At 37.1% G+C, this 24,072-nt stretch overlaps 1 protein-coding gene across 5 annotated transcripts in view; it reads left to right on the top strand.

Moving 5' to 3' along the window:
- The window catches only part of LOC145981769 (uncharacterized), an 86,491-nt gene that overhangs the window by 26,114 nt on the left and 36,305 nt on the right, over positions 1 to 24,072 (top strand). For all 5 annotated transcript variants that reach the window (XR_014440986.1, XR_014440985.1, XM_083115184.1 and 2 more), the window contains exons 5-8: positions 653 to 859; positions 3,954 to 4,080; positions 7,894 to 8,154; positions 10,016 to 11,421. Coding sequence is in view for 3 of the 5 variants with exons in the window: in XM_083115184.1 (XP_082971310.1) it covers positions 653 to 859; positions 3,954 to 4,080; positions 7,894 to 8,154; positions 10,016 to 11,421 (2,001 nt within the window). In the remaining 2 variants the exon portion in view is untranslated. The remainder of the gene's footprint in view (positions 1 to 652; positions 860 to 3,953; positions 4,081 to 7,893; positions 8,155 to 10,015; positions 11,422 to 24,072) is intronic.

Here is a 24,072-nt window from a genome sequence, read left to right as displayed (position 1 = left end):
TTTTTCGTTGTAAATCTTCATTTACTTTCCAGCTTTTATCACTGCAGAAGGATGTGACATAATACTGTTTGCTAAGCAACTTTATAATATGCCCAATTTCACAATGTGCATTTTATTGTTGCAGTGTTTTCAGGCTATTGTCAATGTGAAATGATTACTTATTATCAAATTATAATTGTTAACTGTGTTCTAACACTTAAATAATGCATAATTTATTTTCAAGATTCTATGTTCATTCTAAAAAATTATAATTTTAATGCTATGTATGCACAACGTAGAACATAAAGAGAAATTTGCATTCTACAAGCTGGCATAGTGTAAAAATTAATACACGAAAAAAATATGTGTATTCATGTTTGTTATGAACATTTTGCATGCATTCTTCAGGTCACTACACATAATAGGATACATCAAAGTAAATTTAAACCTGAATGTTATTTTTATTATTCTAGTGGGTGGATAGGATATATATATATTACACTCCTCACAAGAAGTTTGGAATATTGTTACATTAGACAATGGGTGAGAGACATGGCCTTGGAATGCAAGAACACATGGTATCTGTCTCATGGACGTTAGTCTTTTTGCCGACACATGCCACCGGAATTGGATAGTTTATACCATTGAAGAGTCTTGCTTTTGTGTTTTCCAGACATCTAATGCTGCACAGCAAAGACAAAGTAGGCTGCTGGAAATGTCCAACCTGCAGCCAAGTGTTCCTTCGACCAAAGTTCTTGATTCGCCATCTGGAAGAACATGACTTATCTCACACTTGTAGCATATGCAATAAATCCTTCACAAAGAGAAGCAAGTTGAGGCTACATTTGAAATCTCATGAACCGGCTGAAATAAGGAAAAGGTATGTCTTTCAGATTATGTTATTTGGATGATTAGATTTTTGTGTGTATGTAGGTTGGTTTGTATATTATAGTGATAGACCAATGCGCTAATACCGATAATATACCAGTATAAAAGTTTGTGAAGATTCTGTATTTTTTTATTTATCTCATTAATTAATGTATTCAACCATGTGACTGCAGAAGGTCTTATTAAAATAAGAAACCATGTTTTTAGTCATTTACTTTAAAACCAGCCTTTATATTCACATAAAATAGTAACATGGTGGAATTTTGCACTAAGTAACAGACTATTTATTGAAATACTGAATTGGTAAAATTGCTTGCAGTGTTGCAATGAAATCTGTCCTATCCCTAGTATGTAACATACAAGGTTCGCCCATAAATAACTGAACTTTTTTTTTTAGGAAAGAAAGCAAGTACTTACATTCAAATGACTTTATTACCTTCAAAATAATCACCAAAAAAAGGCAATACACTTCGACCAGCATTTGTACAGGTCTTGGAAACACTGTTGATAGTCATTGACAGTAAAATCTTCACCCTTTTATAGCCATCTTAAGCTTGGAAAGAAGGAAAAAATCAGCAGGTGATAAGTCCGGAGAATATGGAGGGTGATTTATCACTGTCACTGAATGTTTAGCAAGGTATTGTTGTACAGACAACGTAGTATGAGGCCGAGCATTATCGTGTAACAGAAACCATTGGCCAGAATCACAGAGGTCCTTCCTAACCCGCTTCATCCTGTTTCTGAGTCGACCAAGCACTTCCTTGTAATACCACTGATTGATTGTTTGGTTTTCAGGGACAAATTCATATCACCTCTCACGAGTGCACAGACTTTCCCCACATTGTCGCCATTCCTTGACGTGGAAGGGCATCCTGATCTTGGTTCATCCTCGACACTTTCACATCCACCTTTGAAACGATTGTACCAGTCATACACCTGGGTTCTTGATAATGCTGCATCACCATACACTGCCTGTATCATCTGTAACGTTTCGGTAAACGATTTACCTAATTTGTAACAACACTTTATGCTGTAATGTTGTTCCATCTTTGTGCACGTATTTTGTACGCCGCCTGCACATGACCTGCATCTGATGCACGCTTGCCCCGATACAGACTGCCTGTAACAGGTTGAAACATGCACTGACAGGAAGTTTAGATATACGTAGCTCGTTGCAGTGTTGCCAGAATATGGTACCTTTTTATTTGGTTTGGTTCTTTTTTTTTTTGACAGTTCAGTTTCTTTATGGGCGGACCTTGTATATGGAATGTTATTTTTGCTGGATATTTCAAGAAACTGGGTTTGTAGAGCCTAATAGAAAAGATTACAAGCCAAACGATATTAACATTTCAACTTCCAGATTTGAATATTTGCTGTCAAGTTAACCTCAGAGAGTGCAGGAGGTGATCCTTTCCCAAGGCACCCAAATGCCAGCCTCTCTTTCACTCAGTACACCCTGGACTACATTCTTACAACTAACGAGGCTGTGGCACCTGGACTTGCAGCCGGGATAATCCCCTGTAGGAATTGTGTTGTATTGTCCATGTGTGTTTGTGATTCTCCCTTCAACATCTCGTTTTATCTCCAGCTAACTAACTCTCTAGCTGAATACTGTTTTGTCTTATCAACTTCTCATCAGAGATGAGTTGATCACATTATTGTGTTCCTTACAGGTTAACCCTCGAACACTACCGTACGTAAAAATTATGTATTCTTTGTGCTCAAATCCCTCCCCTACTTACCACCTCGAACTCACTCAACCCTCAACCTAGCACTGCCTCGGGCATTCTGTCAGACGCAAGGCAGCATTGTGGTAAGGAGGGTGCAAGCACTCATCGTCTTGATTTGGTTTGTTATGTTGTGCACTGTATGTCAGTTTTACGTAGCTCTAGTAAAACAAGAAAAATCGTTCACGTAATTTTGGCATTCGTAAATTTGATTTGGATAGTTAGATTTTGAAAACAAAAGTTTAGAAGCATGCACTATTTCCTTGTAAGACTTTAAAATTACATTCGTTCTTTATTTACAGCATTATGGATTTTTATTATTGTTTGTTTTTCATTGTTCGAACTTTTCGCCTTCATTCTTAATGTACATATGGGTTTGTCAATCAAGACATTCTCTTAAAATATTCTATGTTAAATAAAGCCATGTTTATACATTTTAAAGTGAAGAATAAAATTCCAATATAAGTTAAATAAACAAAATAATGTTCACAAAGAATCGTCATTTTGTTTTCATGATGTAGAGGTTGTGTTAAAACTGGATTCCTTTATGTACGTAAAATTTACGTAGCACTAGTTAATCTGTTATATTGGAACATGATAGTGTTCTTGGGTTATTGCATCACTTTCCGAAGTGACGTATATGGCTGTCAAGTGGTGTGAATTATTGAACATTTATAAAATGTTTGCACAAATCTTGTAGTGTACTCATAATCCACATACATCAATCTTCAATCAGCAGTTCTTCAAAGTGAGTGCAGATGGACATTCAACAATATAATATCCAGCCAGCCCATATCACCATTCATCCCATCATCGTGATTAGCCAAAAGTGTCAGGAAAGCAACATAACCTAATTCAATTAGTTAACTTCAGTTGTAAGCGAACAAACAATAAGGTAGTGTGTTACGTAGTGATGTATTCACACACCCCATCACCACAGATAATGACTGTAATATATACCTTAAGATTTTCCACAAAATATTAGTTTATGATCACGTCAGTGTTAATCATTATACTCCCCCTAAAATTTTTCTTACACCAGAAAGTGGGAAGATGGTTGACCTTGAAGCTTGCATTTTCATGTCCCACAGAATAATAACAATAAGTTACTCATGAGTCATATGATTCATCTGATTATTAGCCTAATATTTGGACAATTTTTGCATTTTATATAAAAAACTATTTTCAGGACACTTTCATATATTATGTTCAAAAATTGATCAAAATATTTTTTTTCGTAATAAGAATAAGTATAGTTATTAATTGTGATTCATCATGTGTGATTGTTACAAAAAGTGTTGTTAATGTTGAAACCTTATTAGTTTCATAAAGCCTGAGAACATATTTCATATCTTTCAGGTATCATTGTAAATACTGCCCTACACGCTGTGATACATCTTCTGGTCTGCAAGTCCATTTGCGAATCCATACTGGAGAAAGGCCTTACAAATGTGAAGTGTGTCATAAGGGTTTCAAAAGATTGCAGGTGAGTCACATAAGTACCTTTAATATTAATAATACAGTAATAATCAAATGAAGCCTATGACTCCAAAACCCTCGGTATTATACATGGCATATTTTTAAGGTAAGTTCTGTTTTGATATTACATAAACACAAGGACACATGCATTAATTTTACTTTTACATGAAAGCCTGGGCCTACATCTACTTTTCAACATAATTGCCACCTACATTAAGGCACTTATCATATCATACGACCAGCTTCTGAATGCCATCTTCATAGAAATCGGCCGCCTGATGTGATACCTACTGCTGCACGGCTGCACTTCCGGTAATTTAAGCGTACTGTCACAATTTCATACAGAACACTGTGTGACACTTCCGAAAACTCCGTAGATAAATATAAAATCGTAAAGTGTCTGTTTTCGTGCACTTTTTCATCAGCTTGCTCCACCAGGTCATCGTTAATGATGGACGGTTGCCCACTTCGTCCCTCATTATGTACGTTTGTACGGCCATCTTTAAGTGCCCTCACCCATCTTCTTACCATGTTATCGCTCATAGCGTAGTCTCCATACACTTCTGCAATCTGCCAATGGATTTCAGCCGCTTTCACGTCTCTTGCACTTAGAAAACGAATGACAGCATGTAGTTCACACTCCGTGGGACTTTCAATCGTCTGAGGCATTGTAACCACACCTGAACAACTGTCTACTCAGGCGAACGGTTGCGTATTGCCATTTGTGGCAAGCCCACAGATGCAGGTGCATGTGCGAAACGGCGAATGCAATGCTACAGCGGCCTAATTGCAAAATGGAACTTACTTTAAAAATATGCCTCGTATTTTACATTTTTCACTCTTGTGAACGGAGATACAAGAATGTAATGCAAATAGAGCATAACTTAAATTTTATATTCCCAATTTTCAAAACATTTTCTCACATTCTACACTGTAGTTTTCAGGTTCAAATTAATCAATATTTTAGAACATTTATGTAGATTTAACATTTTCCTGCAACTGCCAAAAAGGTTCTGTAATGGCCTCCACCACATAACTATCCCATGCTTGAATATCAGGCAAAATATGAATTGAAAATGTATTTCATTTCAGCCACAGTTTACTAATTGTTACTATTAGCATTGCAGGACAAGATACACACATCTGTTTTTCTTAACAATGAAATTGTGTGTGCAAGCATTTTCAGAACGTGATCTTTTTGCAATTTTAGTCCTGTCAATATATTTATAATAATAATTTATCACTTGTAGTCAGGTTACATCAAAGCCATAATTTTAATTTTGTAATTCAGTGTAGAAGTACTTGAGCTTGATGCTCTATGCTCCATGTTAAGCATAAAATAGTAAGGTTGCTTAAATATTCAGACAAAAATTGCCTGTGTGTGCCTAATTTAAGGGATAAAAATTGCTTACAATATAAATAAAAATGTAGCATATATTTAATTTATACATGTTTTACACTAATAATCCAGATGCATATAGAAAATGGATAGATCGTGGAGAGAGAAAAGGAAAAAAAAGTAGGAATTGACAAGGCTGGAATCAATGTTATGAAACAGAGCTAAAAAAAAGAATTACATTGAAGTGGGAAATGCCATGGCCATAGACAGGGATTCACATATATTGGGTTGGCAACTAAGTTCCCGCCGTTTTTTTTAATTGGAAAAATCTCTATGACATTAAATACGTTTGGCACGAAGGTGTACATCATGCGAAAGAGAATATATTGTTCTACCTAAATTTATGTTTCTTTGTTACTAAGACACATTTTTTTTGTTATTTACAGATCATTAAAATGGAATGTCAAGTTGAGAAGAATGAGCATTTTCGACACCTCCTTTTTGCCTTTAATGAAGGTTCTAAGGCCGCAGAAGCTGCTCGCAACATTTGTGCTGTGTATGGAGTGGGTGCTATAGCTGAAAGAACCGCCCGTGATTGTTATGCGAAGTTCAAAAAAGGAAATTTTGACCTCAAAGACGCATCTCGTTCTGGCCGTCCAGTTGAGTTTCATGAAGAACGATTGAACCACCTGTTGCATGATTTTTGTTGGTGACCCTTAAAGTGTGAGGCACCCATGCTCCACACTTCTGAACCTTTCCCATCGAGTGAAGATGCTTCTCTACAGTAGTGTGGGAGCAACCCATTGTCTCTGCCAGTTCCCTTGTTGTTTGACGCGGATTTTCATGCAACAGGTGGTTCAATCGCTCTTCATCGAACTCAACTGGACGGCCAGAACGAGATGCATCTTTGAGGTCAAAATTTCCTTTTTTGAACTTCGCATACCAATCACGGGTGGTTCTTTCAGCTATAGCACCCACTCCATACACAGCACAAATGTTGAGAGCAGCTTCTGCGGCCTTAGAACCTTGATTAAAGGCAAAAAGGAGGAAGTGTCGAAAATGCTCATTCTACTCAACTTGACATTCCATTTTAATGATCTGTAAATAACAAAAAAATGTGTCTTAGTAACAAAGAAACATAAATTTAGGTAGAACAATATATTCTCTTTCGCATGATGTACACCTTCGTGCCAAACGTATTTAATGTCATAGAGATTTTTCCAATTAAAAAAAACGGCGGGAACTTAGTTGCCAACCCAATACTTAACAGTATATGCAGTTAGTATGCACTATACAAGCATATGTTTTATAGGGCCTAATATAAGTTAAATGTATCTAGATGTATATATGCCAACTGCTGGGGGAGAGGGAGTGAGCATACTGTTCTAATATGAAGTCAGAGGTCCCAGGTTTGAACTCTCGTCAAGAGGGGAGATTATAACACCTTATCCAACATAGAAGATTTTGAGATCAAAAGTGGAATTTTCAGTTTGAACCAGTAGCAATGAAGGAAAGAGGATGACCAGCAGCGAAAGTTGAGAGGGGTCACAGGTTGGCTGCGATTTCAAGAATGAAACCTGTTTTGCACAAGTTTCGGAAATTCCAAACGCATATTTTTATAAAGCTTGGAATGTGATGTGGAAAATGAGTTAACAATTTTTGTTTCTGAAGTTGTATTAATCCAACATGCCAGAAGTTTTGGGGTGACGGTTGAACCCTAACCCCCCTCCCTCTCCTTTAAATATGGCCATGGGAAACGGGAGAAGTTGACAACTGGTTAGTATATGAGTATATCGACACTCAGAAGATGGAGAAATTGGTGCATCTTAGAACATGTTCTAGCAGCCAGACTTGTGGGCTTTTAAAGCATTTTGCATACATAATCTAATGGTTTACCTTATTATTATGTATATGTGCGCACTTTTTTGCCCCCTGAAACTGTGGTGTGTATTATGCACGGCAGCCAATATGAAACTGTATAGGGTCATTCCATGATTTTGTGACACTTGCATTGATTTTTCATGTTTACGGAACCCTGTCACGTTATATATCCTTGTAAAGCTTATATCCTGCAGATTCTGAATATGGCAACAGTATGCCATTCAATATAGCGACACTAATGTGAAATGAGGTTGAAATAAGCTCATCACAAAATGAAGGAACGTTCTGAATTTTATGGTACTTTGGATAAAGAAAATATTAGGAAAAATTAAATAATTTGAGCGAGATACTTTGTGTAGAAGTTGTAAATGTGTAGCAATATCATGCAACTTTTCAAATGTGCACATATGTCTCTCAGCTAGAGGAGTAAACCAGAAATTTGGGTTCTGATTTTCTGTCGTGTAGTTTTCTTATTATATTTGTCACAATTTTGTCCCATAATATTAACATTATAATAATTATAAATTCATTAAGATGATGATTTAGTTCTGTTAATTTGATTAGGGAATCACTTTTTAAAACAAATCTTCTTATTTTAAGGCACTGAAGAAACACAAGAACAATGTTCACAAAGGACCAAATTCAGTTTCTCATCCATGCTCGTTCTGCTCAGTAGCATTTAATGATAGAGGAAACCTTATCCGACATATACTTCGTGTCCACCAAGGGTTGAAAAGATTTATCTGTGGAATATGTGGAGGCAAATATGGTCAAAATCAAGATCTTCGAAGACATTTAAGGTTAAAACATTCTATTATTATTCCTCAGATTACCGGAAGGGAGAAAAAAGGAGTAAATGAGGTAAGCATTTGAGTACTAATTTGCATTATTTTTTAGTGTTACTTCTTAAACACTATATGATATTGTGCTGTGGGTTCAGAACATTTTGTTATAGTGTGAATTTTGGAAAGAAAGTTCATTGTGTGATTTTTAGTACAGTTAGTACAGAGTTTCATGTTCATTTTTTAAAAAAATATTATTAATTGGTCACTGATAGCACATTAATTTTCTGTGTGTGTACCTCCAGTAGATGTCCACAGCTATTATTTATTTGTACTCTTATAAAAAGTAAGGATTCTCCACCTTAGCTCTGTGTTTGTGACCATTACTAATCTCATTGTGCACACAAATCTCTTGTTTATTCATACATAGACCTTCTTTACATTTATCTTTAATAAATAATAATAATAACCTGTGGTATAATAGGGTCAGTACCTACCTACCGACTGCTGGCCTCATGCCCACCAGAGGTGGGAGATCATCTAGCTAGTTGCAGGACAACATGTGGTCAGCACAACAAAACACCGGTCATTGTAGGTTTTCTATGAATGGGTCATGTTACTCATTCATAGCTCCTCAATTTCCTCACAATGCTGCATGGCCACCGGTCCCATACACAGGCCGAAATCTCCAAGAAATGTTGTTACACTTCCTCCAGGAGACTTGAACCTGTGCACATCCCGTAGCTGGAGCCCAAAGCTTGACGAAGTGGTAGCACCGTCATCTTGTAATCAAGGAGTCCCGGGTTTGATACCTGCTGGACCCACATAGTGGTTCGGATTCCACTTTAAACTGTAGGTCCAGTCCTAATTAGCCTTGCTGTGCATAAAGTGGACTTCAAACACCAAATCAACCAACCAACCCAAAGCCTGACACCTTAGACCACACGGCCATGGTGCGACACTTTTATTTATCTCTACATAAGAAAAATATAGATAATGCTTAAAAACAGTGAGATCTGTAAACCCCCCTTCATACACATTTTTTTGCATTGTCTATAGCCGGCCCCCCGTGGCAAAGTTCGAATTTGGGCCTGGGCATGGATGTTTGAGAGTGTATTCCATCTTCGCAAATTAAACTCCGTACCGGCTAACTGTAGACCTGGCAAATGAGAATAAGTTTCTGTTCAAGTAGTGACGCGAGACGACTCCACCAATGAACAGTGAGAGGAACAGGATTGTGTAATGGGCGACGAATTACCCAATTTCCTATGCAGCGTTGCAAACTTTTGAAAAGGATAATACCAAATGCACATGGCAACCGGGCCATATTCTTGTCTCCAGGTCCGTACGATTGGTTTAAGAATTTCTTAGGGAAATATTAGAGATAAAACTGCAAGAGCAAATTTTGACCAGCCGTGCATTTAGCGTATGGACTAAGGTCTGGACCGTACATCCGTACATGTACGGTTGGCAATGCTGTGCTTTCACCACTCGACTTTCCTCCTCCTCTGTCAATATGCACGGCCCTGCTCTACAGTTAGCTAGGACAGGGTATAGCCAAAAGTGCTCTGCAGCCCTAAATGAATACTGCACTGATGCAAATGATTTGGTTTCAATAAACTTCTCTGCAAAAAAATATACTACGCTGCACAAGCCAGTGCTCCATGGCTATTGCAATCCAGGGTCACAGGGTCCCCTACTCCTGTCACGCAGTGTTTCCAATTCAAAACTAAGTAGCCGAAAATGCTCCATGCTCTTGAAGCGTCAGAATGTTGAGCATTGAAGATATTTAGTCACTGCAGGGAAAAGTATGATTTTTATTGATGTTAGCCTGTTTTAAATTTAGAATTTTGTATTATGTATATATTTGCAAGAACAAGAGTATAAGCTTATGTGTGTTAGAAACGAAAGGTTGATAACTTTTGTGTATTTTCTCCCAGATTTATGTTCTGCCGCCATTTTCCAATTTGCCAGAAGATCATCCACATGCATTAAAAATTAATGCTATAGTGGAAGAAGAAAAGAAGAAATTTGAAGCTGCAACAGATATCCTGATGAAAACAAACAGCCTTCCTGCAGCTTTGAAGATGCAGAAAAATCTGCAGCCCCCACCCTCAGTGAACGCTTTAATAGAGAAGGAAATTGCGAACATCAAATTGGCAGAAAAGAACATGTCTGTGGACGCGAGTAACAATGCAACAGAGTTCAATAACTCGGCTAATGTGCTTTCAGTACCCATAACAGTTTACGACAATGTTCAGAATCATGTGAAACACAGTGGCAATAAAAGTGTAAATTCGGATCTCATTGCAGAATATGTGTGCGAAATGTGCAACGTGAAGTTTGTGTCGAGTACTGATTATGTGGCGCATGTGCAAAGACAAGGGGAGATGATATGTAAGGAGTGCAAGGTGAACTTCTGCAATGAGGAATTGTTTCAGAAACATTTGCAAGAGCATAATAATAATGTGATTCTTAAGTGCAATAGTTGCTTCTTTGAATGCTGTGATAAAAGACAGATTCAAGAGCACATGTTAGTCACCCACGGTATCCGATTACATGCTGAAGGTGTCGAAAATGGGCAGATGGTGGAGCGTGGGAAACCTAAGCAGTTTATACCTATTTTGAAGACCTCTACCATACCACAAGCATCACTTCCCAATCAGGGAATGATTTTGTTTTCCACCGTTGATACAAATTGCAGTGCTCAGTACAATGCCGGTACACAAGACATGAACCAGTTTATAGATGCATCTATGGGAGTCGTTACTGCCGGTACACTATCAAAGAACACGCTTCCCCAAGAAACACCTGCAACAGGAAATAACATAACGGTCCCAACAATTATTTCGAAACCTTCCATTAGCTTACTAGCCAATGGGACCGGTACTGGAGACATGTTACTTCATAACGTTCTGCTGGACTCCACCAACCAACCAGTAACTGTTTCATTCAATAACCAAAGCACACTTCTCGCTAACAACTCTCAAAATCCAGTGTTGACATTTCAGTCCCCCATCATACACAGTGTTTATTCCAATGATTCCCAGGGATCAACTCTCACATTAACAAGTGATGGGAACGATGCACTGGTCAATATGCAAAATCCTTCTGTACAGTGTGCTGTGAATTCAGGCCAGGTTCCCCTGCCCCAACAGCCTGCAGTATTCTCTAGTAATGTAATGCAGTTGCAAACAATGGATTTCAATCTCTACAATGGAGGAATGGGCTCAAGTAGTCACGATGCATGTGGTGAAGATGTTCAGATGAACGGTATTCATCAAGAAAATCATCCTGATGTTTTTCATCAAGAATCCCAGTCCTGTGCTGTTAAGCAAAATTACAGGTATGTTTTATGTCAGTAAATTTATCAATAATTTTCTTCTTTAAATATTTCTATAAATAGTAGGGATTAGACGATTAATCGGTATCAGCCGATATAGGCATATCAGTTTATTGGTAAAATTACTGATTATTTTACCAATTCAATATATCTATAAATATCTTATAATTTAGTGCAAAATTTGTAATTTTATTGTAATTTTTATGGTTAATCTCCATGTGCTACTTTTTAAAAAAGTAAATGTCTAAATACAGCGTGTCTGTAAAGTCATGGTGCACTTTTGACCGGTCACAGGAAAGCAACAAAACATGATAGAAATGTGAAATCTTCACCAAATAAAAGGAAAACCCTCCAAGTTTCCGTACTATGATGCGCAAGCGTGTGCGCACACAGGTGATGATGCAACACAATGAACTGCGCAGCAGCGGATCAGCCCTCGCCCACGCCAGTCGAGATGTGGACGGTACAGAGGAAAGTCCAGTGTGTTCTGTAGCTTGCGAAGTTCGAACCCATGAGCAAAGTGCAACGTGAATATCGCCGTGTGTACACAGAACATACTGGACTTTCCTCTGTACCGTCCACATCTCGACTGGCTTGGGCGAGGGCTGATCCGCTGCTGCGCAGTTTGTGGTGTTGCGTCATCACCTGTGTGCGCACACGCTTGCGCATCATAGTACGGAAACTTGGAGAGTTTTCCTTTTATTTGGTGAAGATTTCACATTTCTATCATGTTTTTTTGCTTTCCTGTGACCGGTCAAAAGTGCACCTTGACTTTACTGACATGCTGTATACAACTTCTTTTGCACTTCAGTCACCTTGAACCAACATTTACTAAGGAGGTCAATGATCCATTCAGGTTCTTCAAGGCCTATTTGGAATTTTATATCGGATCAGTAGAATATCAGTTATCGGTGTTAGCCAAAATCTCATATCGGCCCATCCATATTAAATAGCATGTAACTTACTTTTCTAATTCTGCAAGTGTGTTGTTGTTAATATGGATCCGAAAGCAAATTTATGCGCAGCCTTTCTTGAATACATTTCCAAATACAGTGGAACCTTAGTTTTTTTTATTTTTCAGGAGACCATGCTCAAAACACTTAAAATACAGGAAAATTTAAAATATGGGAACATTTTATAATATTTTGCTCTATTGAGACCATGAAGATTGAATGTATAATGCAGGAAAATGTAAAATATGGGAATGTGAAATTGGGGTTACTCTGTATGCAGATTCACTAACAAAGAAAGGCTCTGAAATGGATATCTAGCATCATGGCAACCCTTGGATATATTCTTCAGGCTGATGAAGGGAGAAGAGCAGCACAGTCATAGGTTCCAGAACTACACAGAAGCTGAGATATCTGATTTGGTCAATAATTATTTTGTGAAATTGATGAATTGCATCCATAATGAAATAATATTCACTTTAGGACTTGCATTTTTAATGTCGAACTGATCAAATTTGGCCAGGCATGATAAATGCCACAAGGTTGTCGTACCAATTTTATGACTTGTTCCGACATAGACAAACACATGCACAAGAAATGTGTAACATGATAATTTATATTTGAACTAAGTATGGATGAGCCGATATGAAATTTTGGCTCATACCGATAAAGTACCTACCGATACCGATAATCGATATTCTACCATTCCGATATAAAATTACAAGTAGTCCTTGAAGAACCTCAATGATTCATTGACCTAATTAGTAAATGTGTGTTTTGGTGCAAAAGAAGTTGCATATTCATATTAAAAGTATGGGATGGAGATTGTCCATAAAAATTGTAACAAAATGGCAGAATTTTGTACTAAATTATGAGATATTTATAGATATATCAGATCGGTAAAATAATCCGTAATTTTACTGATACACTGATATGACTATATTGGCCGATACCAATGGAGTACTGATTAATCTGTCCCATCCCTAGAACTAAGTGTAAAATGTTAATGTACATTCTTTACTGCTATTGTTAATATTTTTCACTTCAAATTTTATGAAAGTTTGCCTTGAAAACTTGGAAATATTCTTGAATTTTATCTGGGTCATAGAGTAGGAAAGGCTGGTATGATGAATAGCATTACTTCATGTGACTTCAATATTCTGATCAACACTGCACACATTACCTGTACATCAGTCAACACACATTCAGAAATCTTTTGGATTGGATATCTGAGCTTCTGTGTGGCTCTGAAATATACTCCACCAGATATTCTCCTTTCGTCTTGAAGAATATGTCGATGGGACTGTGGAATATTTTGATATATCAGTATCAAACTGATATTTATCGGAGCATTGATGTCATAAAATATCAGCCTCAATATAGTGATGCCAATAATGCCAATGCTGATATCAACATTATCAACAATGACAATACTAATAGTATCGATATCCACAGTACCGATATTATTGAGATTAATGATGGCCCTCATAAACAACCTTTTGCTTAATTTAACTTGGACGTGATGAATTCAACAGCACCATTTATTCTCACTTATTTTTAGTTTCTCGATAAGGGAGTGCAGGCTAGTGTACGACTACATCAGAGCAAACCATCCCATTCCATTGTGTTGTAGCGGACCTCCATGTGGAGTCGTTAGCACAGCATGCTACAACGCGAAGGGTCCCAGGTTCGAATCCCGACCTGGGCGCTGGTGTTTTCCGCGAATGTCCCTTCATCAATTTCATCATGGGCCTCCCCAATTGCGTAGTGGTAGCATTGTAGCCTTGTAATCAAGGGGTCCCGGGTTCGATACCCGGTGGAGGCACATAGTGGTTCGGATCCCACTTTAAACTGTAGGTCCAGTCCCGATTAGCCTTACTGTGCACAAAGTGGACGTAAAACACCAAATCAATCATTCAATTTCATCATATCATCACTCATCCTCATCTTCGTCATCAGCTAAAAGTGACAAGAAGCGAAGTAAATGAAATCAAAATGAAAATTCATTGTGTTGTAGGATTCCTATATTTGTCCAGGGTCCTGAGTTCAACTCCTGGCCTATGCATGGGTGTTCTTTGTGAGTGTCCTTTCATGAATTTCATCATATCATTACTCATCCTCATTGTTGCAATTACCCAAAGTGGCAGAAAAGCAATTGTAATTAACAAAAATAAAAAAATTCTGGAATCCCATATTTGCTTATTAACGAAAAACATGATTCTCAGTTCTTCCTAGTAGAAAATGACAATTGAAACATTTGACTTAAAAATATATTTAATAATATCAATATTTAAACGATATGAAACTTTGATACTACTTTGACCACTAACTGGCAAACACTTTCATCACATAGTTGAACCACCACACACATGAAGAGATTCTTGTAGGTGCAAGTTGTGTATGTACAGGTGACCCAGGTAACATTTAGCAGACAGAATCTGTTTACACAGTAAACTTTCTCAGGACAAAAGTAATATTTTCTTAAGGAGTGGTTTGTGCAGTACTTACATGTAAGTATCAGATTGAGTATGTGCAATGAATGCTCTTTTACAAACTGAAGGTGCCCCTGTCTCCTGTCACTTAGGTGTGCAACGTCTATGTCTCATGTTTTCTTGTCACATGTCCCTTTGGTCTGAAAGCTCCCTTCAAATTTGATATTCAATTTAGTTCATTGCGGCAAGGATTCCCTAAAGAGAAACTTTTTTGACAGTGTAAAATTCCCTTATGTCATGTTTGCTTGCTGCAGGCCCGTAGCTAGAGGGGGGGCAGGGGGGCAACTGCCCCCCCTGAGAGCCTGCTTTGCCCCCCTGTGAAAAATACAGAACATATTCCTACCTGGAATTCTCACTAATCTTTACAATTATATCCTCTATTACTCTAGCAACATAACAAAAACACGTACTGATTTTGTGATTTATTAAGATGTGTGGGATTCCGAATAATGTCGTACTAGGATTAGGGGGAGAAAATCTGTTCCTGATTCAGACTTCCGGAAATGATTTCGTAATTTTCAGTATCTAGAACAGTTGTGACATTTTGAGAAGTCTTGTATGAAAGGTGCCTAATGTGTTTGGATGTTTTTCTTGGATGTGTTGCTAAGAAGTTTGAACTGCTTAATCTTTAGTTTCCGAAGTCTGCCTATTGGTAATAGTGATTCATGTGGTAGAGAGAGGGAGTGAATATTTGATTTTTGTTACTTACCTTTCTGCCACTTTGAGCTAATCGTGACAATGAGTGATGACGTGAAATTGATGAAAAAACACTCACAAACAGTGCTGCAACCACAGCAGGGGGCGGAGGCATTATACCCCCCAGTTTTGGTCGGAAGTCCAATCTAGGGGGGGCAAACATTGAAGTAAAGAAACATGACTAGCAGAATCTAAGAATAGCAGTACAAATTGATACTCAAGATGGAATTAGTTTTCAAGTTTTTCTTGAATTTTTCTTCCAGACGGCCAAGGGCAGTTGCAGGGGGCACAGAGGTGCAATTGCCCACTCACTTTCAAATTTTATGCAAATAAAAGTACATTTCGTGAAAGAGAAAGTTATGCTATTCTTATGGTCTAAAGCACTGGGAGCCAAAACGATATAATTGATAAAAAAAAAAAATGTTAGAGTATGCCATGGCACCCCGTGAAATTATTTGCGCCCTATTAAATCAATATTGTTTTCAGTTTGCAAATATTTGGATCTAAAGATTTTCCTGCTCGCTTCGATCCAATATGATTGTTTCCTGTAATGCATTCTAAATTACCAGAGAGAGAAGTAAGGCCAAATATATACTTCAGATTGTTGCTGCTTAAATGCACGAACAATTCTTTTGAGGAAAAGGAGCACGCACATTTGAGAGACAATTTGGCATATGAATTGATCATGTAATGTATTTAAGTAATATATATATATATATATATATATATATATTAAAGAAACTTTTAATACGTACACAATTTAGCGTTAACATGTTGCATATGCATTTTTCTTATTTTACGTCGCTCCATGTTGCATATGTGTAAAATATATGTTGTACATGAAAGTTATATGTGTCATATGTACAAAAAAATAAGTTCGTCATGCATATTCTGTCTTTCAAAAATACAGTTTGTGTGCTTGTTTTCCATTATTATCTAATATGAATACCGGGTGATCCGTTTGAGATGTCAAAAAGTAAACCTTTATACACAAGAGGTTAATGTACGTATCTCCGAGCAACTTGTCGTAATATTTATGTTAAACTTTAGCTTTGTATTCTTTGGTATTCCGGAAAGTCATTATCGAAATATTGTTATTTGATGTTGCTCGAACTTTTTTTGTTCATTGGAGTTTCAAGATATCATCCCTTTCCTGTTACATATCACTTTTGGAGGAGGGGGACAAGTGCCCGTCTGTACCCTGCTATATCTGCCAATGCAACACAATATATTAAAAATTTGCCCCCTCTAGGATTGACTTTGCCCCCCCCCTAATAAGAATTCCTGGCTACGGGCCTGGCTTGCTGATAGATGGGAGGTTAAAGTTGCACTTCCTCTGAAAGCATGGACTTTATATTGGACTAATAGAATATCATTTATTGGTACAAGTATATTTTATAATGGTACTTTGTAAGTAAGAGCAAAACATTTATATTGGTCCACCCCTATTTTCCGAATTTTATACCAAAGGTAGCATTTTAGATATCTGAATATCTTCTTAAGCATGCTCTCTCTCTTTTTGTATTTACAGCTTTTGCATGTGTTGAAATTCTATTATGGATCTCTTCTATCTTGCATCAATGGTGTGGAGTGGAAATAACATGCAATTGAAGTGTAAATAGTAGTTGCCTGTGAGAAAATTAGCAAATAGAGCATGGAAAATAAAATGTTTCCAAATCATTGTATTTTTCCTATCCTTAAGCCAAAGTATGTTCTTTCTTTCTTGTGTGCTTATGATGTATGCTTGAAATTATTTTTCATTTGTTGTGATGTGCATTAATAAACAGTATGCATGTGCTTATGTGCTTGTGTAGTTGCTGCTGCTTCTTGCACAAAACTGTTTCATTTACTTCAACTAGTCCAGTAAAACTGGAACCCTTTAATATAATGAAGCTTTGCTATTATTTTGCTCCTCATGATAAACAGCAGGCTCGTTCAAAAATTGAGAGATTTCTTTACTTTAGGCATGAAATATACACTGTTTTGTTTCTTATTAAATTGTTTTATTTTAAACTTTGTTTAAAACTAAACATCATAGTGCAACAGATCTTGGCAGAGCCAAGATTTTTCTTTTTGGTTGGCATGGTCAATGCATTGAGTCGAATTACTGCTGTTGTCGGATTTTCTAGACTGGAGTCGGCTACTGTTCCTTTCAAGGGGATCGCCAATTGATATCTCAATGCTAGGTCAACACTGAAATCTTAGATATGCTGGAGAATGAACACAGCGATTACTGCATCAAAGGCAAGAGCACTAACAATTTGGTTACAACTCTCATTTTATGACCAAAAAGTGTCTAATGGATTACTACAGTCACAGACATGTCAGAGTTTTAACATCGTTTTGACTTTCAATGGGGTTGTTTCAGCCCGAAAGTGTGTCTTAAGTGTGCACAAAATTAAAACTTACATCACCAGTGAAAATATATATGAGGGGAAGTCAGTAAATAGGTCAAAAACTGATGTGGGATAGCTGAAAATAGTAGTGAATAGTTTCTAAAGCTGCCATTAGGTGGCAGCACAATCCAGCTGGATGATATTCAGTTAGCAGATGTATGCATTGGGAGCTCAATTTAAATGGCAAACGTGCTTGAGGAGTGTTCATGGAGAATGGTGCAGGTGGAGGAGATGATTTGAGCTGACAGGCAAGTAACGATAGACAGCATAGCAACTGCAATAAGGTGTTCTCATAGTTTAGCCTACAGCATAATGCATAATCATTTGAATTTTCGAAAAGTGTGTGCACAGTGGCTGCAAACGATGAAGATGTTGAACGTGAAGCAGCTCAAAGGCTGGGACAGCAGCCCAAAGGCTTTTATGCAGCAGGTTTAGGGGGTCTGATAAAGCTGTGTGTAGCAATGTTGGTGGAGATTATGCTGCAAAATAAACTTTTTTCAAGTCAGTTTCTCGCTTAGTATTTTTAAAATAAATATTTGTGACCTACTTACTGACTTACCCTCATATATTATATATACATCTACACACAATTAAGAGCTACAGTCCAGTGAGTAGGACATCTAACTGTAACACAGTAGATCAGGTTTCAATTCCCACTGTGAGTGATCTCAGATGGGAATATTTGTGACAAAGTTCCTCCATAAACCATCACTGGGAAAATACCAAGGCTCTAATCAATAGGTAACTCGGGAGGCAAAGGTAGTCAGAGCATGGTGCTGATCACATGACTTCCACAAATGATCCTACTTCCATATCTCCCATATCCATTCACGGTATGTAGCAACGTGAAGAGGCTTGCTCGGTGGCTGTGTGTTTTAAGTGGTCGACTCACTGTGCGAATTAAACTTTTTGCTTTGGGGGCGGATGCCCACTCCAAGCCCACCCGCAGGATTTTTGCAGGGGTGGGGGGCATAGTAAGATTTCATATTTTGCCCTTCACTCATAGAAACGTGTATTGTTGTTTTTGTTGTTGTTATTATTATTATTACTTTACAAATCATAGAATTGAAAAATTGAGTTTAAAATATTTTGGCGTTGCATACAAGTTTATACTCCAGTCTTCTATCTAGATAGAAACTGGAATTGCCTTGCTTCATTTCCATAAATATTGATTGATTGATTGAATTATTTTTTGGGGGTGCGTCGGCACTTTAGGCCATTTTGCACCCTACAATGTATGCGAGGAGATATCCCCATATCAAAACCCTTAATTGAAAATTTTAAAACAAGTGGTGTAAAAAGCCCCTTGGGAAAAATTAAAAGTGCACAAGACAAACACAACATGGTAAAAAGTAAGAGTAAATTACAAACTTTCTCACAGACAACGGTCAAGTCTGGCACTTTGCAAAAAGCTAAAAACTCAATAAAACTCGGTCATTTCCTCCCAACAGGGATGACAAACACACGGGAAAATCAAAACTCTGCCTGAGGAAAGCAAATTCGGCTCATTCAAGAAGAATGTGTCGAACACTTAAAAGAACGTTGCAAGTACGACACATGTTAATTACCATAAACATCTATCACTTTGTTGATGAACAGTTATGTGTATTTTTGTACTTTTTCACAGCACAGATATAAAATAGATACCACTTAATCTACTGTCCTTCATGGTACCTTTGATCCATGTTTTACATGCCGAAGGTATGTACTGAAAAAAATAAAAAGTCAGAATTGAAAATGACTGGTTGTGAATTATCGAGGTCAGATCCCAACTTTTCGTAATCCCGAACAGCCCAGAAATTGCCAAGGTGGGGGAGGGAGGAGCAAGTGAACTTTCCTGCTGGCGCCGTTGGCCCACTCAGTGGCATATTTATGATTTCCGTTTGGTATTTCTTTTTGGTGTGCAGAAGCCAGTAAACTAAACTATTGCAGTGCGGTTCTAAGTACCTTAGAACATTGTTTCTAATTCTAACCTGCGGTTCTAAGTACCTTAGAACATTGTTTCTAATTCTAACCTAGATCATTAAATAATACTTAATGCTTTTATGGCGTAATTTAGAAACAGAGTAATTACATTCTAAGAAAACCCAAAATCGTACACAAAAGAGCTATCAAACTAGTAACACCAAAAACTTATCTAAATTTCCATTGCCAGATTCAAACTTAATGTCCATTAAACCACCTGCAGGTTTCTTGTGAACACTTGAATGTATATTTGGTGAGGTTGGTCAGTTGCAGAATGGTCCTCCTTTAATCCACAAGGCTGCATACTTTTCGGCATGGAAGTCTTTAATGACTAGACATGAATGATTTTTTAGTTCTGTTTGTTACAGTTAAGATATTGTATGATATATGCTTTCAATCCCATTTTCTTTGAGGGTGATAAAAACATCCCTGGCAGGAATATAAATAATTGTATTTTTCCGGGACAAATGGTTTTGGGGGGGAATCCCTGGCACCCCTTTCTGTTAATCTTACCACAGAAGTTCCCAGGTTAAGTTCCTGGCCTGGGCATGGGTGTTCTTTGAGAATATCCCTTCATCAATTTCATGTACTCATTGTCGCGATTAGTGGCAAAATTCAAATGCAATGTGCATTTACCTTTTGTGGTTTCATTTTCAGCACATAAGTTTAAAAAAATTGACAAGAGTCAATTTATGCATGACTGCCTTTTGTATTTGTAGCTTATTTTAACTCTTGGCCTTATGCTGCTAAGCTAAGTCAACATTCTGATTACTTATTTCAAATCATAAACAGAACATTGCTTCTGATTACAAGTGGTGACATTTCACAGACTTCTCATTCATGTCATCACATTCTGTAAGTTGAACAAAAAACTAGTACATGCATGAGAAATGTATTTTGCGTGCACAAGTGTAAGATAGTTATCTAGAGTTAAATTCTCTATTGCTTAAAACAGTCTCTCAGCCAACAACAAGACACTGTAATACTTCTTACTTACTCTAAAGTATATAGGCAGGTGGCTGCAAAAGCTGTTCTAATACTCAGAACAGCAGATGTATTTCCTACTGCACTTTGTGCATGACATGTTCTTTCATGTAGGTAGATTTTGCTTGCATAGATATCACATGTGGGATAAATAGGTACCTATGTGATAGCATATGTAAGTGTGCTGTGAGGTTTGAGTCCCCCAGTATAGTCCCTGATCCTAAAATATTACAGTTATTATTATTGTAATGAGCTGCATTTGCATTATGGGTGTCTAAGGAACAACTGAAGTGTAATTCTGGATCATATAGATTAGAGCCATGCACTAATCCATGCTGCTACATAAAGAAGAAAAATCATTTACATTGTATCTAAAGATATCTGTTTGGCGGTTACACGGAGATAGGTAATTCACTCTGATAAGTTCACTTTTCATTTTTCCCCGCACAAATTTTCTTCGCGATCAATTTCGCCACCTGTCTGGTGGCTTCATCAGGCATGTACAGACAGGTGGTGAAATCGATAGCGAAGAAAATTTGCACTGACAAATGAAAAGTGAACTTATCAAGAGTGAAAATTAATTTAGTTTTACGTTATAATTTGACACACACTGGAGATGTAATATGGAATAATTGAGCAAAAAAGCTACCAGGCTACCCTGTACTGTACTATGTAGAATTGTCTTTTTCACTGATTCTGGCCAATGGAATATGTTGTCTTTGTATCTGTTCTGATGTTGATGGTTCCTAATAAGAACTTAAGTTTAGGCACACATTCGAGATCTACTGCTTTAATTTTTACATAGTGCACCTTGTGTGTGTCCCAAATTATAAGGGAAAATTATCACCCATGCTGGGAGATACTAGGAACTAACATCATCAGTAGAGCCCGGAAGTTCAGGCATTTATTTTCGTTAAAATAGGCAGGCAAAAAGGCATTTATAATGTGGAAAATAGGCACTAAAAATGGGGTAAAAAGAAAATAAACCGAAAAAAGGCACATTTGGAAGTTGCTTACTTTTATCTATAATTTCTGGCAACATGTTAAAATCTACATTGGAAAGAGCATTTCAATTTTCTCCGTCTTGATTGCACATAACTACAAGGTGCTTTTTAAGTTCTAAACATTCATTGATAGTCGTCTGTCAGAGAGAATGTTTTTCATAATAGAAAATGATCTTTCTACTTCGACAGAAGTTATTGGAGCATACATATAACAAGCTAATGTAGCTGGACTCATTTTGGTAACAGCATTTTCACCTTTTAGAATATCACAAATTGTTTAAATTGTTTCAAGTCCTCATTTGCACTCACTACCCGTTTGCACTTTTCCACAACAGCTGACCCCTTTTCTCCTGGCACTTCCATTATCTGCTGCATAGATTCCTCCTAGATTTTCATGGATGCTATAATTGTAATTGTCTCTGACAATGCACCATAATGTGCAAAAATAAACTTGAATAGCACAGGAGTTTTTTTTCACTTCACGAATTGAAGCCACTTCATTTTCTGGAAGAGCATCTATTACCTCAGGGTCATTCCATGTCAAATCATCCAGAATTTTGTGAAAATGTCACCCACCATCCCCGATTTTGATGAAATTCGGTATGCTTATAGAACTTTTGATGCTGATTACAAAAATGACAACTGTTTTTAAATTGGTCAAGGGGTTCAGAAGTTACGCGCTTTTTAAGATCTCCGTGTACGCCACATGCGGCTCCACTTTGAATGACACGCATTAGGTTATAAACGATCGTATCTTCCCTCGGGTTTGCCGTAGAAACTTCAAGTTTGTTTTCTTTTGTTCAGAATAGTATAAGCTTTCATTTAAATAACGTTTCAGATGAATGCATCAGTAAACATGTATTTTTATATATAGTTTTATGTATTTTTTTAGAAAAATAAATGACTAACTTCAAGAGCAAATTTCATGCAATGCCCCCCCTTCAATTTCCCCACAATTTGATATGTAGCTAGCTCAGAGTATGTACTAATGCCTGATGGAAAAATTGGGATGGGCGGTTCAGAGACAGGGTGATAAAAAAAAATCATTTGCATAAAATGACATTAAATGTAAATCTTATTAAAAATGGTTATGTATTTAGCACAAAGCCTGAAGTACAATATGTTTCAAGTTACAATATTCAAAATTTATGTTCACTAAGCATAGGCGTAACCTGGCGGGGCAAAGGGAAGCACTTGCCCCCTCCAAAATGTATAAATTAAATATATTTTGTGATCCTCCTGGCACTTGAGGAACAAACGAATAAAGAGTAATAATTGTGATTTTTCAAATGTATTTATCAAGTAATCCTGGACACTATTTTTATGCGATGGAAAACTTTGTGATTATCTCAACCCGAAGATAGTTTCCAAGTAACCCATTAAGATAGTACCTAAAAATTGTACTCTATGCATTGCCAAAATTTCATGTACTATAAATTGTGCCGTTCACATTTTAGAAGGATATTTTGACCATTTCAAACACACTAAAGTATTTGACTTATCACTAAGTACATATGTCCATCAATTGGTGTTGTTAATGTCCACTGGACACAGCATACTTTTTGACCAGTAGTGGGAAGTTGATGGACCAAGTGGATGCAAGAATTTAATAGCTGCATCGCCATTTTCACGTGGACTTTTGAAACAATCCTACAAACAAGTTTGAGTCACGCACACACATGCTACTACATAACTGTTTACTGTTGGAATTCGGAAAGCTACTTCTACACAAAAGTCAAACCATACAGTTATACAAAACATATTACATCAGCACTTAGTATTTTGGCTCTGACTGTTAAACAACTAGTGTTTCGAAGTAAATAGTTACAAAGTTACAAGTACGGTTACTTTTTATTTAGGAATTCTAACTGTAACTAGCTACTTTTAAAAGTAAGTACCTGTAACGTTAACAACGGTAACAGAGTTACTTTTTGCAGTAGGGAAATAGCTAAATTGGACAATTCTGTCCCAGACTATAAAAATAAAATATGTACCTTCTCCGGATGCTACGTGAAAGGATTTTCGGAATTGCTGGCAAGGAAGCTATACTTTGTTGCATGCTAAATTTAGAACATCCACGCTTTACTGTAATTCATTTCTAATTGTATGTGAAAACTCCATTGTTTTTGGTAGACTGCTGCGTTCGTTTGGAATGTTGTTGTCCAGC

Source organism: Lepisma saccharinum, chromosome 30 (assembly GCF_977018435.1).
Source record: "Lepisma saccharinum chromosome 30, izLepSacc3.1, whole genome shotgun sequence".
Lineage (NCBI taxonomy): Eukaryota > Metazoa > Arthropoda > Insecta > Zygentoma > Lepismatidae > Lepisma > Lepisma saccharinum.
The sequence above is the reverse complement of the archived record's forward strand: the minus strand, read 5'-3'. Positions and strand labels throughout refer to the sequence as shown.